At 42.3% G+C, this 16,095-nt stretch overlaps 1 protein-coding gene across 1 annotated transcript in view; it reads right to left on the minus strand.

Moving 5' to 3' along the window:
- LOC144805509 (membrane-spanning 4-domains subfamily A member 4A-like) overlaps positions 1 to 16,095 on the minus strand; it is a 157,928-nt gene that overhangs the window by 118,216 nt on the left and 23,617 nt on the right. The window contains exons 2-3 of the mRNA XM_078672054.1: positions 14,257 to 14,416; positions 8,105 to 8,215 (exon numbers count right to left, since the gene is read on the minus strand). Of these exons, the coding sequence (XP_078528180.1) occupies positions 8,105 to 8,215; positions 14,257 to 14,403 (258 nt within the window). The 5' untranslated portion in view covers positions 14,404 to 14,416. The remainder of the gene's footprint in view (positions 1 to 8,104; positions 8,216 to 14,256; positions 14,417 to 16,095) is intronic.

The raw sequence follows: 16,095 nt of genomic DNA on the forward strand, positions 1-16,095 counted from the left end.
AAATTACTATTCCCACTCCATCAAGTATATACTCTGGCAAGGTGCTGGACAGTCAACCCATATAAATTACTATTCCCACTCCACCAAGTATAAAGTCAGGGAAGGTGCTGGACGCTAAACCCATATAATTTACTATTCCCACTGCACCAAGTATAAAGTCAGGGAAGGTGCTGGACACTAAACCCATATAATTTACTATTCCCACTCCACCAAGTATAAAGTCAGGGAAGGTGCTGGACACTAAACCCATCTAAATTACTATTCCCACTCCACCAAGTATATACTCTGGCAAGGTGCTGGACAGTCAACCCATATAAATTACTATTCCCACTCCACCAAGTATATATTCTGGCAAGGTGCTGGACAGTCAACCCATATAAATTACTATTCCCACTCCACCGATTATAAAGTCAGGGAAGGTGCTGGACTCTAAACCCATATAATTTACTATTCCCACTCCACCAAGTATAAAGTCAGGGAAGGTGCTTGACACTAAAACCATATAATTTACTATTCCCACTCCACCAAGTATAAAGTCAGGGAAGGTGCTGGACACTAAACCCATATAATTTACTATTCCCACTCCACCAAGTATATACTCTGGCAAGGTGCTGCCCAGTCAACCCATATAATTTACTATTCCCACTCCACCAAGTATAAAGTCAGGGAAGGTACTGGACACTAAACCCATATAATGTACTATTCCCACTCCACCAAGTATAAAGTCAAGGAAGGTGCTGGACAGTCAACCTATATAATTTACTATTCTCACTCCACCAAGTATGAAGTCTGGGAAGGTGCTGGACAGTCAACCCATATGATTTACTATTCCCACTCCACCAAGTATAAAATCAGGGAAGGTGCTGGACACTAAACCCATTTAAATTACTATTCCTACTCCACCAAGTATATACTCTGGCAAGGTGCTTGACAGTCAACCCATATAAATTACTATTCCCACTCCACCAAGTATAAAGTTAGGGAAACTGCTGGACGCTAAACCCATATAATTGACATCAAGAATATACTCTGAGAAAGTGCTTGACACTACACCCATATAAATTACTATTCCCACTCCAACATGTATAAACTCTGCAAAGGTACTACATAGTAAACACATATAGATTAGTATTTCCACTCCAACTACTATATACTCTAGTAAGCTGCTAGACAGTAAAACCATATAATTTACTATTTCCAACTCCACCAAGTATATACTCTAAGTACCCATATAATGAACATTCATAAATATTACATACATCTTAAATCACAATTTTTTAAAGATATTAAACATAATTAAAATTCACACTTAAAAATAAAAATTAACATACATTTTCTAATTTTGTATTATTATTATAATTTGTATTATATTTATAAATATATTTCAAATAATTGTACATGATTTCTTAATACTTTGTACCTCTTTATTTAATTACAAACAATATTGTAAAATTTGTTAACATTTAAAATACATAATAAGATTCTTTTTCTCAAAACTTAACAAAAAAATAAATATGTTAAATTATTCTCAATTATTACACAATTCTTAAAAACATAATACTTTATTCACACTAAAATGAATTTGTATATTTGATAATTTAAATTTTTTAATTTTTGTTAAAAGTATTTATAATTTAAAAATGTTTAAATTAAATGTGAAAATGTAATAAAAAAATACACTATCACACAAAAACACACAAAACTCCCAAATAAATGTCAACATTTTATTTTTAAATTATTTTAAAAAAAATTATTGCGAAAACATTTTTAATTTATAATTAAAAGTCACATTTCCAAATTTAAAATTTCTAAATAAAATTGTTTGATAAAAAAAATAAAAAATACAAATGAAATTTCAAATTTAAAGAAAATACACACCCTACACACCTAAAAACAGAAATACCACACCTAAAACAAAAACGAATTTCAATTGTGTTTTTTTTAAAACACATATTCTAACACACTCCCCACCCCACCCATTTCCTCTAAAACACACATCTCACTCCTAAAATATAGACATTTTTTTATAAACATTTTAAAAATCACCACCCTATTCCCCTAAAAATCCACAACCCGCCACTAAAACATATTTATAATTCCATTTAAAAAAAAATCCAAATTCACATTTTTAAAACACTCCCCACCCTATTACCCTAAAAACCCACAACCCGCCCCTAAAACATAAAATTTGTCTAAACAGTCTATATTTCAGAGATTGATATTCTGACACTCTATATTTTGCCTTTCGATATTCTAACACTCTATATTTTAAGTTTCAATATTTTTAACTAACAAAAAAACGTTATTTTAACAGTCGATATCAACTACTCGATATTTCTAACTTCGATATATATTTTTTTTTTTTAAATCGATAGAACATATCTAGGTGCTAGGGGGAATTTACGAATGCCAAGTAGATCCTCTCTACGTAGAGCCACACCCTCCACCTTAGCCCAGTTAAGCAGGGATCTACACCAGGCAAACGGATGAGGCACAGAGGGGATTTCCATTGCTTGGTGATCAATCATTTGGCCCTTATTAATAGAAATAGTATGGCAGCTCTATAGTTTTTGTTTTCTGCTTAAGAGGTGCAATACATGGGCTTCCCAATTAGGGGGAATGGCTCGGGAGGTGTAAGTTGCTAGGGTTTTTGTCACATTGTTCCAGTAGTCAATCAAGACTGGACAACACCAGAGCATATGGAGAATGTCGGCATCTAACTGCCGGCAGTGGAGACAAGCTGCATCTGTGCGGAGGAAGTACCTGTTGATTTGAGCTGGAGTAAGGGAAGCCCAATGTAGTACAAAGAATTGAATTTGTTTGAACTGTTGATTACAGGGAATGTAGGTCGGGCTGCCCAGGATGACAGCCCACTCTCTATCTGTTAATGCCCTCCCCAGGGCCCCTCCCAATGATGTTGAAGCTGAGTGAGGTCCACCTCCGTATGTTGCTGGAGGGAAGATGCGAACCAGCACGTGAGGTGTCTTCCTGTGCCCATCACGTGAAGGTTTTGCAAAGTGGGGTGCATGGGAAATTCCTGAGTGAGTGTATCCCATTTAGACGATAATGAAGCTATGAATGTTCTATGTAGTAGAAACTGCCCAGGGTGCAGGTTCCCTTCCGCTATGAGTTCCTGGTATGGGTTGAGAGTGCTGTCCTGGAAAAGGTCTCCCACATCCTGTATTCCCTCCGAGGCCCAGTGATGCAACTCAGTCATCATCGTGTAGGTGTCCCGTCGTGGAGTTCCCAGCAATGGGATCGCGGGTGCATTTGGAATGGTGGTTCTAGTGAGAAAAAGACACCTATGGAAGCACTTGTACACTACGAGTAGAAGTGTATTGGGGGTCTGGACTTGGAGCAAGGGTGGAAAATGTGTAAAAGGCTACTCTGCGTCAGCGGAGGCTGCAAAGGAGCCGTGTCTGGTAAGTAACGGGAGGATTCCACCTGGCAATCCATTGCATTTGGAAGGCTAGGAAGTAATGCTTGAAGTTAGGTACTGCCAGGCCACCCAGCTTGGTAGGCAGTTAAAATTTTCTCATGGACACTGTGTGGTGTGATGTCCCCCATATGAAGTCCCGCACAACCATTTCCAACTGTCTGAAGAAAGGGGGAGAGATGATGAGTGGTAGAGTGGTGAAGTAGTAGAGGCGGGGAAGGACCACCGTTTTGACAAGGGCAATCCTCCCAGAGAGTGCCTATGGGAAAGTCTTCCAGAAACCCATCTGTGACCGAATCACTGTGGCTGGCCGGAGCATGTTCCCATCGAAAAGATCAACTCTGGTACGATAAACTCGGACCCCTAAATAGCAAAACGGGTCTATGCACCAGGCAACAGGTGTCCCCCCAGCACGTATTCCGGATCAGGAGTATCCTTCAAAAATAGAGATTGTATAGAGTTTGCTGCATTTACTCATAGTCCAGAGGCACGTAAAAAATGGCTAGGGGCCCGATCAAGTGAGGAGGGGATATTATGGAGGTCTCGAGCACATAACAGCAGGTCATCGGCATATAGCGAAATGGTGTGAGTGCCATCTCCCAGCTTAATCCCTATGTCAACATGAGTGCAAACATGGACCGCTAGCGGTTCCACTGCCAACGCAAACAAAAGCAGGAACAATGGGCATCCCTTTGGGGTTCCACGTCATACCTGGATTGGGTCTGAAACATAGGGCCCATCCAAATCCGGACAGATGAATTACGATACAGCAGTCGTACTAGACTAAGGAAGTAGGGACCAACCCCAAAACGGGCCAGAACGGCAAAGAGGAAATTCCATCCAGTGAATCGAAGGTCTTCTCAAGGTCCAACACAATGCAGCCCAAGATTGGCCAATCAATGGAGGCATATTCCGCCACCCAAGTAGCGTTGTATGTTCAAGGCAGTAGTACGCTGTGGAATGAAGGCACTCTGATCAGCATGTACTAAATCAGGGAAAAGAGGGGCCAGTCGATTGGCCAGGACTTTTGCCAGGATCTTATAATCTGTGTTCAAGATTGCAATCGTGTCCGATAAGAGCCGGGGGACCTGGAGTCCTTACCAGGTTTCAACAAAGATACTACATTAGAGGTAGAGTATTTTCCTTTAAAAATATCAATGTATCTCTAATTGTAAAGCTCTGTTGTTGTAATTCTATTTAGGACCCTAATTCAATATTTCTGTTTTATGCCCTTATGTGGTTATAATAAATAATATCCTTATAAAGGCATAAGAATCATAGCCATATTTAATCATAGCCCATGCTGTCCAAATCAAGCAAGGCTACTTCCCCAGGCTCCTAGAAAGTACAACGAGTTCTGTAAAAAAGCCAAACCTCCAGCAACTTGGGAATACCCCATTGCTTTTGTTTTGATTTCGTCCTAGAACTCCTGTGAGCACTGTAAGAACGGCCAGTTCTTAGCGACATCTTTATTGACGTCTTATGTCCAACCTTACGTCAAACCCGGCACCTTTCAGGTATAAATATACCAACGTTGCCTTAAGCAAACACACGGTGGTTTTAGAGCAGAGCGGCTATCTACTTGCCCGAGAGCCCAGCTGATGTGAGAGCCCACGGACGCCGCCCCTCCCCTTTGACCCACTGAGAGAGACGCTGTCTTTTCTCCTGTTGAGAAATCCAGCTCCGGTGTTTCCAGATACCCTCGCGGGTTACTGGGATATCGAGTACTGAGAGAGAGATACCAGACCTTCTGTTTTCTAATACCCAGGTACGGAGCTGACTAAACCCTTAAAGAGAATTCTTGATTCAGATTCCTTGGCAAAACCAACTTAACTTAAACTGCTACTTACTTACTCCTTCCCACGTATTAGGCTTAGGTCAGGTACACCGAGGTAGGCGTATTTAGAAGCACCAGTTGAGTACGTTAGTCAATGTATATGTGTATGTATATATTTTATCTATTTTAAAGTAACATATGGCTAAGAAACCATATCAATGCTTTTACAGTATTATTTCATAATACTCCTTTTACTGTACGCACTTTACTTTACTCTAAGTATTGCAATTCATTTCTCTTGCATGAGAAAGAAGACTGCTCAATAAATAACACCTTTTATTGAAAACGCCCGTCTCTCTTTTCTCTGCACTCTGGTGAAACTAACTATGCACGATTGACTGAGTAAAATAGCTGTCTATTGTTTTCACACGACTCTAGAGATACACTCTTATTCTGAGGGAGCAAAGTTGTCATGTTTAATGGTTGTCAGAAGCTATTCCCTTCTTGTCTATCCAGGGAAGTTAAACTCCTCCTTGTTTATTCGAGAAATTTTCTAGTGACCTCTGAGCTAGCTGGCAAAACTAATTAAGTCTAATATAGTCAGTAGAGACCTAGTCGACCTCAGTCCTACGTCTACACTGCTGTTTTTATTATTCCAATGCGCAGAGCCTATTGGGAATATAGGAACTACACTACACTGTTAGTGAAATATTTACTATAAAGCTGTGGTTGTATACTCTTCATTGTAAGGTTATCTGTTGGTGTGCTCTATTACGATCTTGTTATACCTGCTGCTCAGCCAGTGTGCCTGTGGTGGTGGAATGCTGGCGTGTGAGGATGTTGTGGAATGTTAGTGAGTGAGAGTCAGTTGGAGGACGGGCTGAGCAGCAGGAAGGCTGCTCCTGGTGGGGCTCAAGATGATGACATTTATCTTAATAAACCAACCTAAACTCTACATGGACCAGTCGTCATTTATTCAGAACAGATCTGTTAGGGTACGCTTCATTGTAAAGCTCTCTCAGGATATTCCTCACTGCCAAGTTCTACTAGAGAACACTATACTCTGAATTTGAATGTTCTTTACTCTGAAGTCATGCTACTTTAGTCTTTACTACAAAGATCTGATAGTGATATTGCTAGTGGTACTCTTCATAAAAAAAATCTGATGGTTTTTATGCCACTTGTGGTGGTAATTTAAATTGTCGTAATAGTGTTAATAATGATGGTGGATGTAATGGTGGTCAATCAATCAAATAGGATTTATAAAGTGCAGAAAATCACCCAGGGTATCCATGCACTGAGATGCTCTGGTGGCATCAGTAGAGTAGCCAGGTCTTGAGTTTCATTCTGAATTCCTGATGAGAGGGTGAGGTCCGGGGATGGAGGGGGAGGCTGTTCCAAGACTGTACAATGAGGAAGGAGAATGTGTGCCCTCCACTGTTGCTTCTGTGGAGGGTGTGAGCGAGGGAGAGGGAGGCAGAGAGCAGGAGTCTTGAGAGTTGTTGGATCTCACACAGTGGTTGATGTATGCTGTTCCTTGGTTGTGTAGGGCTTTGTGGGCGTGGGCCAGAATCATGAATTGGCATTGGTGGTGATTGGGGTAACATTACTTCTATGTAGAGTTCTCTTTCACTATCAATCTGTGTTGAGTTAATCTTCACATTGAAGTCTACTTTCACTGGAGAGCAATGTATACCATTATGATGGAATGATTTTAATGGTATTAAAGCTTTCTTTATTGCAAAGAGGCTGCAAACCTTCTGCAGTACACGTAATGATTAATTTTGCATCTGGTAGTAAATTTAGAATTGACAAAGGATGCTCTGTACCTAATATAGTATTTTCATTATACATTTTAAGTAGGAATGGTTTCAGCTGAAAGTGGACAGAAACTCTGTAAATGAAGATAATGAGAATAGTGGGTCAATATCATAGATCACAAGAGTACTACCATGAAGGTGATATATATTATATAGTATTCCTTGATTCTTGGAAGTGTAGGGGTGGGGAGGAGTAGTATGAGATTACATTAGTAAAAGTAGGAAGCTAATAAAGGGAAAACTCACAGTTCTGGTTGCAGGAGAGGATATGTAGCTCTAAGATTGAGCAGATGAGCACTCCATTGAAATGGGGCATGAAGCTGGAATATGCAACTGCATGCCGGTGTGTAGGGAGCATAGGTTAAGAAAGCACAGAATTCAAAAGTGTGAACAGTGCCTAAAATGTTTGAAGGGAGTCCATGCATCAAAAAGGAGTTTCAGGAAATCTCAGATAGGGGCAGAAAGTCAGCTGGCCTGTCCTACATGAATGGAGGTGGGACAGTGCTGGGGAACAGAGACATGTCAGCAACATCAGCAAGCACACATTCACACATGAGTCCATGGATTCTGTGTGAGCGAGAGGCTCCTGCTGATGGTCAAGATGGCTAATGGAGCCATGGAGGCTTTGGGCGGTGGAGAGAGTCATGACACAGTGCTGTTGGATGAAAGGCAGCACTTCCAGGCCACAGGAGGGCTAGGTTTTCTGCCTGACAATATTGTGTGGTTGTTGTGAGTATTATTTCATACACTAGAGTATGCACTATTATTTTGCTTCCAACACTTTGTTATATGCGCCTTTTTCAGTTCCCATGGGGTTATAGACTCCTAAAGGACCCAGCTGTGTTTAAGAAAACATTTCCTGTGACCTTGTAGCTCAGCTTCTCCAGGTTCTCCATTTTCACTATTTAGTTCTAACCAATTACAGACCAGAGGTCTGCCACAAGGAAAAAAAAAATATTCCATTTAGATATCAGGAGAATTTAGTGGTAGGGGTCTGTCAAAAATGAAAATGTATCTTTCAAGAATTCATTTCAGGAAGCTTTACACAGGTTCTGGTTGAAAGATACTTACAAACACAGCACCCCAGAATGGTACACCGCTGACAACAATCACCACTGCAAAATTTGTGGACAGAATGCCACCCAAGCAGATACTGACTATTCCAATCATGATCTGCACCACCTATGAGAGAAGACAAGGGAGCGTTAGAGAAATAGCAAGGTCCAAACCATGTGCCGGGTGTGGTGTGTCTCTATTGTTGATCAGCCATTTTGTTGGGAACTACAACACTGTAATTCACACAGCAAGCACATTTGGTGAGCTCTATGAAATGAGAATGTTTGGAAATGTGCTAAGGCAATTTCCCAAGGTATCCTTAGAGTCTATGTGAAAATAAACGTAGCAATTACAGATCTGCTTTGCCCACGATGACTAGATAATGCACAGGGGCTGTATTACACTGAGTGCCCTCGGATCACAACACCCATGTACCTGCTTTCTACAGCATTGCAACACTGTGGAATTATAGAAGGGTCTACAGATGTTTGTACATCTCCTCTAGAGTGGGCAACTCTCAAAAGCTGGTAAAGAGGAGCAATCTGTCATTATATGGTTAGATGATGGGAGACAGCGCTTACAACGCTGGCAATACCACGTGGGTTGATAACAACCTGGACGTTATATCGTCCGCGTTGTTACCACCCATGGCATTACATCGCACGTCGTATCAAGGATGTAGGTAAGTGGCTCTATATATTCTGGACCAAAGTAAGGTACAGTGTGTATAGAGTCCCCAGTCCCCAGCGGTATGGCAGAGTTTAAAGTTAGATATAACCTTACTCCCCAAAGTGGTAGCTTGGTCGAGCATTAAGGCAGTATCAGAAGGTCATGCAAAGCATTTGTTGTTCCCACTCAGTCAGCAAAAGGTTTCACACACTCAAGAACTGAACTCTAGGCCAATTGTTTTGTATCAAAAGATATAGTTGTTTCATTTTAGAACCATCAAGGTATCAAAATATACTTTTCCCAATATGAGTGACTTTAGGTCAGTACTTTGCAGAAAGGCAATAGGCTTTGTAAATGCAATAGTTACAGTGGTTTCAAATAGGCAACACAATTTCAAACACAATATAACATTGAGCTCAATGGGTTTTGCTAGATAAATGCAGTAGATTACTTTAAGGATTACTTTTCGTACCCCAGGACTAGATCCTGGATTCAGTCCCGGGACCTATGCTGTAAACAGTTAGGTAAAAACGTTTTAGTTACAGTATCAATTTTTAAAGAATATAAATGTACTTTCAAAGTTGACACTTTTCAGTGAAAACCAAGCAATGTTATCCTATGGAAGGAAATTCAAATCACAGGTAAAGTACGTTCTCGTTACTTTTGTAATCCAGTACTGGTCTCCTAAGTTCAACACTGGGACCCCTCCCTAAGACTGGCAAGTAATTACGTTTTAGTAGTTGGTACAATTTTTAAAGAATATTTGTAGTTTGCAAAAATCGACACTTAGAAGAAATTTCACAGAAAATGGTTTCCTATGGAAGAAAATTTAGGTTACCAGTAAACACGTTAGGATTACTTTTGCGGTTCAGTTCTGGGCTAAAAGGCACAGTACTGGCTTCTCTTCTGATCACAGGTGAGTACATTGGAATTCGTTAATCTGCAGATTTTAGATGTATATTTTAAAGTTCCAAAACTCCACACTTCGAAGGATTTCTGAGTGAAACAGTCAACGTTAGCCTATGGAAGAAAAATGAGTTATCGGCTTTTAGGAAAGTACTCGACTGGCAGAGTTAAGGTGCTGGGTATAGACTGAGGGGTCTCCCAGGGTCAGGTAGGTACAGTTGGTACACTCTCAGCGGCACAGGGGCAGCCGGGTGCCTAGGTAGTTAGGTCCAATATTATCCAATGGGAGGCAGGGGGCCGTAGTTGGTGGCTGCTGGCTAGCAGGCCACGTGGCTGTGAGAGCTGGGCACCTGGTCACTTGCTCAGGGCAAATGGGGAAGTGGGATAGGACCAAGGGTGCACGGCCAGGGGCGCTCGGGAATCTGGGTGCAGGGTGCTTTTGAGCCATCGGGCGCTCAATGTTATCCAATGGAGATTTTGAAAAGTGAACAAAGGCTGCAGGCTCGGGAAAGAGATGCTTCAGGTGCGACCACCACTTCGAGAGGTAAGTTGGGAAGCTGGAGATGGGGTGGACACCCAGGAATGGGGCACAGGGGGCCGTGGGGTGCCTGGGGCAGGGGTGTCTTTTGGCGTTAGGAAATCTATATTGTATTATGAAATCCAAGGTGATACAAAATGAAAGTACGTTGACCCTGACACAGGGCTATGTCTGTACATGTCCTGCGCCTATTCAGGTGAGCGCCAGTGGTCACTTATTAAATTAATTATTCAGACCAAATTGCTCCAACATATAGTTACGATCTTGTACATTTTTAACCACTTGACTGTCGAGGATGAAACATTGACTTTCTGAGAATTACCACCGCAATGTTGAAAGTGAGGACATTTCATCCTCAACGCAATTGTAGAAAATCCTTTTGATGGAGCACCCCTCTCAGATTTTTTTGTTTAGTTGCTTCTTAAATGTAATGACATTTTTGTATTGCTGCTTTGCCAAATGGATCAGCCTCTATCAAAATCACTGCAATGTATTTCGAGTGATTCCTCCTTGCTGATGAATTCTAGAAGAAGCATGTAATGAGTGCCCCTCACCCGTTACCAAAGCAAAGAGCATTTAGCTTTGTAGCATGAACCTCAGGTCTACTTATCAATGCCTGCGTCAGTCTGCTATTGAACGTGGAAAATATATGTGCAGAATTGTCACACATAATCTCCATAACCTTCTGAAGAGATGACGGTTCTTGTTTCTGATTGCACGGTTTAGGCAGAGTAAACACTTGAACAAGGGAACGGGATGAATTCCACTTCAAGGCTTGACCACAGGCTTCCTTTAAAGGAACTCTAGGTACATCCAGCAGAAATTTATTGCTGGAACTCAGTTCATGGTAAGGACAGTATTAGTGATGGCTCAATAGTAATTGATGAGGAGTAAAAACACAGTTTGTCCCAGGTACATTGACTTAAAAACAATTTGTTTATTGAAGGCAAGCCCTCCCCATCCTCCTGCAGCAGACCGAATACCTTCTGACCTTCAGGAGGCTACTCAAGACCTGGCTGATTGAGCAGTAGCAGCAGTCCCTCCCCCCCCCCCCCCCAGCGCCTTGAGACCCTTACGGGTGAGTAGCGTGCTCTGCAAATGATTGATTGATTGATTGAAGAAGCATCAGTGCAGCGGTTGCTTGATTCTTTAGGCATACACTGCAATTTAAGGATCAAATATGCAGGTAGATAAAGGCAGATGGCATTGCAGTAGCTCACACTTGTTGGCTCATTTAAAAGCTGTATATTTTTGCAAAAAAATAATAAAAAAGAAAAACAATTCATTGCACTGAATGAAGTTGGAAGTAACATGCTTTGACAACTGTTGTAATCGGATCTCTCATGGTCATGATCAAGGCTGAGCCAATTTTTATGCCTAACATTTTTAACAACCAGCACAAGTGTATGCTTGGGATTTAGGGATGTAAGCCACAGTTTGAATAGGGGTTCCATAGGACCGAATATTTTGCTATTGTCACCATTTAGGTGGCTATGACATCAAGCATTCCACTTTAGAGAGGCACTTAGACAATTCTCAAGCCTTGTGGTGAGTATCCCCAGCAACCCTATCAATTATTTGGGTACCATCAGCATATAGAAAAGGCTGATTCCAAATGGCTGGATTAAGTAAGCCAGTAGGATCATAAAGATATTGAATAGCAGTAGACATATGATGGAACCTAGCAGGACACCCCAAGGTCAGGGTCCGGCTTCTCAAACATAGTGGGTGCAGCAAAATGTGGAAATATCTATCTGTGGGAAATGGGTGTTAGTTGACTGGGGTGCGAATCCTGGTAAAGCACCAGCCACAGTCCCTAACACGGTGAACCACAGAAAGTCAGTAAATTAACCTGTGCTTAACCGTGGGTAGCTTGGCACAAAAAGCAGTCAGGCTTAACTTAGAGGCAATGAGTAAAGTATTTAAGCAGCACACAAACAGTAATAATGTAAAAACAGAACACAAGAGAAATCCCACACCAATTTAGAAAATGCATTATTTGATACCAAAACAAAAAGAAACCAATCCGCAGAATTTTTAAAAAGTTTTAAGCAAAAAGCATTGCCTAAAAGATGAAAGAGCCAACTGCAGACATCTAATTTAGAATGGGTCAAAGTCGAAAAATATGGCCGACCACAATGGAGTGTGGTGTCAATACAAAAAGTAGATGCGCAGGTGGACACTTACCTTTAGACTCAGAAGGAATTTAAAGATAAATGTTCTGAGAAGGTAACGTTCAGCGGGGCAATGCTGCAGGTCTTGTCCAATGACAGAGCTTCGTCACCGAGGAGCCACTGGTAGTGGCAGTGAAGATTTCTACATTCGGACTTCGTCACATTTATGGAATTAGAAAATATCCATAGGGATGAGGGAGGAGGCTGTAGCCAATGAAAGTACCAGAAGGCAGGATCCCCCTTTGGTGTAGAACTTCTAAACAGGATTTGCTGCTGTGTATAAGAATGTAGTGGGAGCTACCACAAAGTCATTCTGACTGGCAATGCACCTCTGGCAAATCGACAAAGAGGTTGGTCATTGTCTTCCCTTGGTTCTCAGAGCAGTTTTTAGTAAAAAATTTATTAAATTCTAAGGTTTGGATTTTGGCAATCTGGGCAAATTTAGCCCTACCATCAAGGGTCCAAAACTGGAGGGACAGCACTTGGGGGGTTATGACTCACTCAGTCCAGGTCTAGGTTCAAGGTGGTTGGTGCCTGTTATGTCCCTATGGTTCTGAACAGAAGGCCAGCAAACTATCACTTTGAGTCACTTTGGTTGTCGTGGGTTCAGTGGGTGAAGGGTTCAAGGCAGACTCAAGGCAGCAAAGTAGTCCTTCCTGGTGCAGCACATGAGTCTTGTGGAGAACACAGAAGGCCACAGCCGCAGACAGACTTCTGAGAGTCCTTCCACAGGTCCAGAATTTGAACTGAAGAGTAACTCTGAGGGTCTCATTTTTATACTTGGTGCTTTCTTTGAAGAAGTTTCTACAGGTTTCTCTTTGAAGTGATTCAAATTTCCTGAGTCACCTGCCCTGGCTCCAGGCTGGCTTCATTGGCAATGAGGTGGTGACAAGCCCCTTGTGTGTTCAGTTGCAATTGGGGCTGTGCCCAGCTCCGCCCTTCCTGATTGCAGATGGCCTAGTCAGGAATAGCTAATCCCTCTATTGTGTGATTGTCTGGGAGGAAGTCACAAAGTCCAACTGCCAACTATGCCCAGTCAACAGGCCGCAGGCACCAAATGGCAGGAATATACCAACTTTCTAAAAGTAAACTCATCATCTCCTTGTGTTTGCTTTGTTTGCCCTAAGTTGGCAGGGTATACCCAGACATGGGTCTCTTGCTCACTTTGCCACTGCAGTCCAGCTAGCCTGGCTGATGACTGATGCTACTCTGAAACTGGTCCTAGGATGCTTCTTTGTTTCTGGTCCAGGGAAGACCTGGTGTGGCAGTTCAGACTGGACTGATCCTATGAGGCATAGGGTCAAGACTGATTTGTATATCACCAAGTCTGAACTTGTGTTGCGAAGTGATTCCTGTAGTGTTTTGCCGTATCATGTTTTAACTATGTTGTTATTTTCCTGTGTGTATGGTTTCGTTTTATGTTCTGTTATATACTTAGGTACGTCAACAAATGCCGCTGTATGTGCAGTTAAATGTAGCACAATCTTTTAAAGTTCAAGAGACAAGCAACCATTTACCACTGCAAGAGGCACTGAAACAGCACATCCCCAGCTCTTCAACAACTTAAGACATGACTCATTCTAAAACGGTGTATAGAACTTGCAGTGCTCTCTCACAAGTGATACAGACCATAGAGTGACTAAAGCTAATGCTTCAATGTCTGCTCTTTAAAAGAGGGGAGGAAAGAGTACATAAAGTAAAACATTACCATGCCCAGACCATGAACATTTTAAGCCAGTGGACCACATTTTCTAAGAGGAAGCTTCAAGTGCATATTTAAAACAGTAATTTAAAGTATGTTGTTTGCCTTGTAAACAATTTAAATTAGTTGGCATTTTCTGCTAAGCATAAATGAGCTATGGCTATCATAAATAAATTACTCCCAAAGCCTTTGGTTCTCCTTTAATGAACTTCTGCAGGAAGCATGGTGTTTGGCTCGTCAGTGACCCCGGGTGGAGTGGACTGGAACTAGCAGCAGGGATGTACTGCGTCACCACAAATATGCCGTTGCCTGATGGTGCTGCCATCTTGTTAAGGATCCTATTAAAGGAATAAAAACATTAGTGAAAACCTATTTAAATATTTGGTTCCTCACAACCTAGGTGATTAGTTCACAACAATGGATAGGCATGCAAAGAGCAAAATGTACACATTTATGTATGCACAAAGGGCTGTCAAGTTTCCAGGCTGCTTTGTGTGGCACTTATATGAATTGTGGTAACGTGTGCTATTTCCCTGTCTTAGGTGTAAAACATTGAGTGACACTATGGGCCAAAATACAATGTTGGGCTGAAACTTTGCGCCCAACACCATTTCGGATGTGGGAACCGCCTATTTGATTGCAATGCGACCGAACACTGTTGGGTCAGAGCCCCATTTTTCCCTAGGGGAGCCCGTGTTCCGCCTGAGAAAGCAGGCTCCAATGGGGAACTGAGGTTTGTCTGTAAAACCCTGCACCCTGTAGCAGGCACCCCATGGTTTACAATCCAACTGTGAACATTGTAATCATAATTCCAACTGTCGGGCGGTGGCTTGCCGCCCAACATCGTAATGAGGCCCTATATTGAAAATGTAATCAATTACCTATACAGTGAAATGTCATAATTTCCCCATAGCATAGGTCTTGCCTTTTCAACACCAAGAACTATTCAAGTGTGAATTCTTCAGGACTGGTAACATTTCCCCAAAAGGGCACCTGCCCCCATCGCCCACACAGTGTCTCTAGATATAGCATTACTTTTGTGTCACTTAAGGGGCCGATTAGGATGGCGGACGGACTTGCGTCCGTCCGCCATCCCAGAGGTGGAGGGACCGTCCGCATGGACTGCGGAGGTCCCTCCGTGCAAATCAGGATGTAACCGCCACCCTGGCGGTCACATCCTGGATATTTAACATTGCGGCGGGTGCTGCTTCAAGCAGCACCTGCCGCAATGTTAAAAGTGCATGTGTAACATTTACATGCACAAAGCGGCAGGCACCGCGCGGTGCCTGCCGCTTTGTGCATGTAAATGCTGGGGGGTACCATAGGTACCCCCCATGTGCACCCCCCACCCGCCTACGCCCTGGGGGCCCGCAACGGGCCCCCAAAAGCAAAAGTACACATGCTTTTCCATGGCGGAAAAACCGCCGCGGAAAAGCATGTTTACTAATGCTTCCTAATTTGGCTGGCGGTGTCTGATAGACACTGCCAACCAAATGAGAGCTTTTCCGCCGCGGTTGTAATCCGACCGCGGCGGAAAAGCAGCGGACAGAATCCAAGACCCACCAGCCATCGTAATGCGGCGGTGGGTCTTTGGTGACTCCGCAGAGGATTTTCCGCCTCCTCCGGGCCGGAGGTGGCTTCCGCCGGCCCGGAGGAGGCGGAAAATCCTCTATCATAATCGGCCCCTTAAGTTTGGAAAATTAATAGGTTACTTGAAATGCATGTCATTCAGCAATAGATAATGTATTTCCCATTTCTCTTTTTCATGCGGTGAATAAATCAGAAAGTATTTTTTATTTAACAATGTTTAGCATCAAAAAAGTGTTAGATGGAATGCCTAAATTAATCTCGGGCCACTTCCAGTCCATCTTTTCTTCGCTTATCGTGCCACCTCACATTAGACCTAGCTATACGCTAATTAATCTTGATCCTGCTCAACTGAAACCAAGTTAACCCCACTCAAGAGCTTCAATCAAGGGGATACTGGTCTTGGGTTGCTTGTTTCCGGTTCACAGTG

This window comes from Lissotriton helveticus, chromosome 1_2, assembly GCF_964261635.1.
Source record: "Lissotriton helveticus chromosome 1_2, aLisHel1.1, whole genome shotgun sequence".
Taxonomy (NCBI): domain Eukaryota; kingdom Metazoa; phylum Chordata; class Amphibia; order Caudata; family Salamandridae; genus Lissotriton; species Lissotriton helveticus.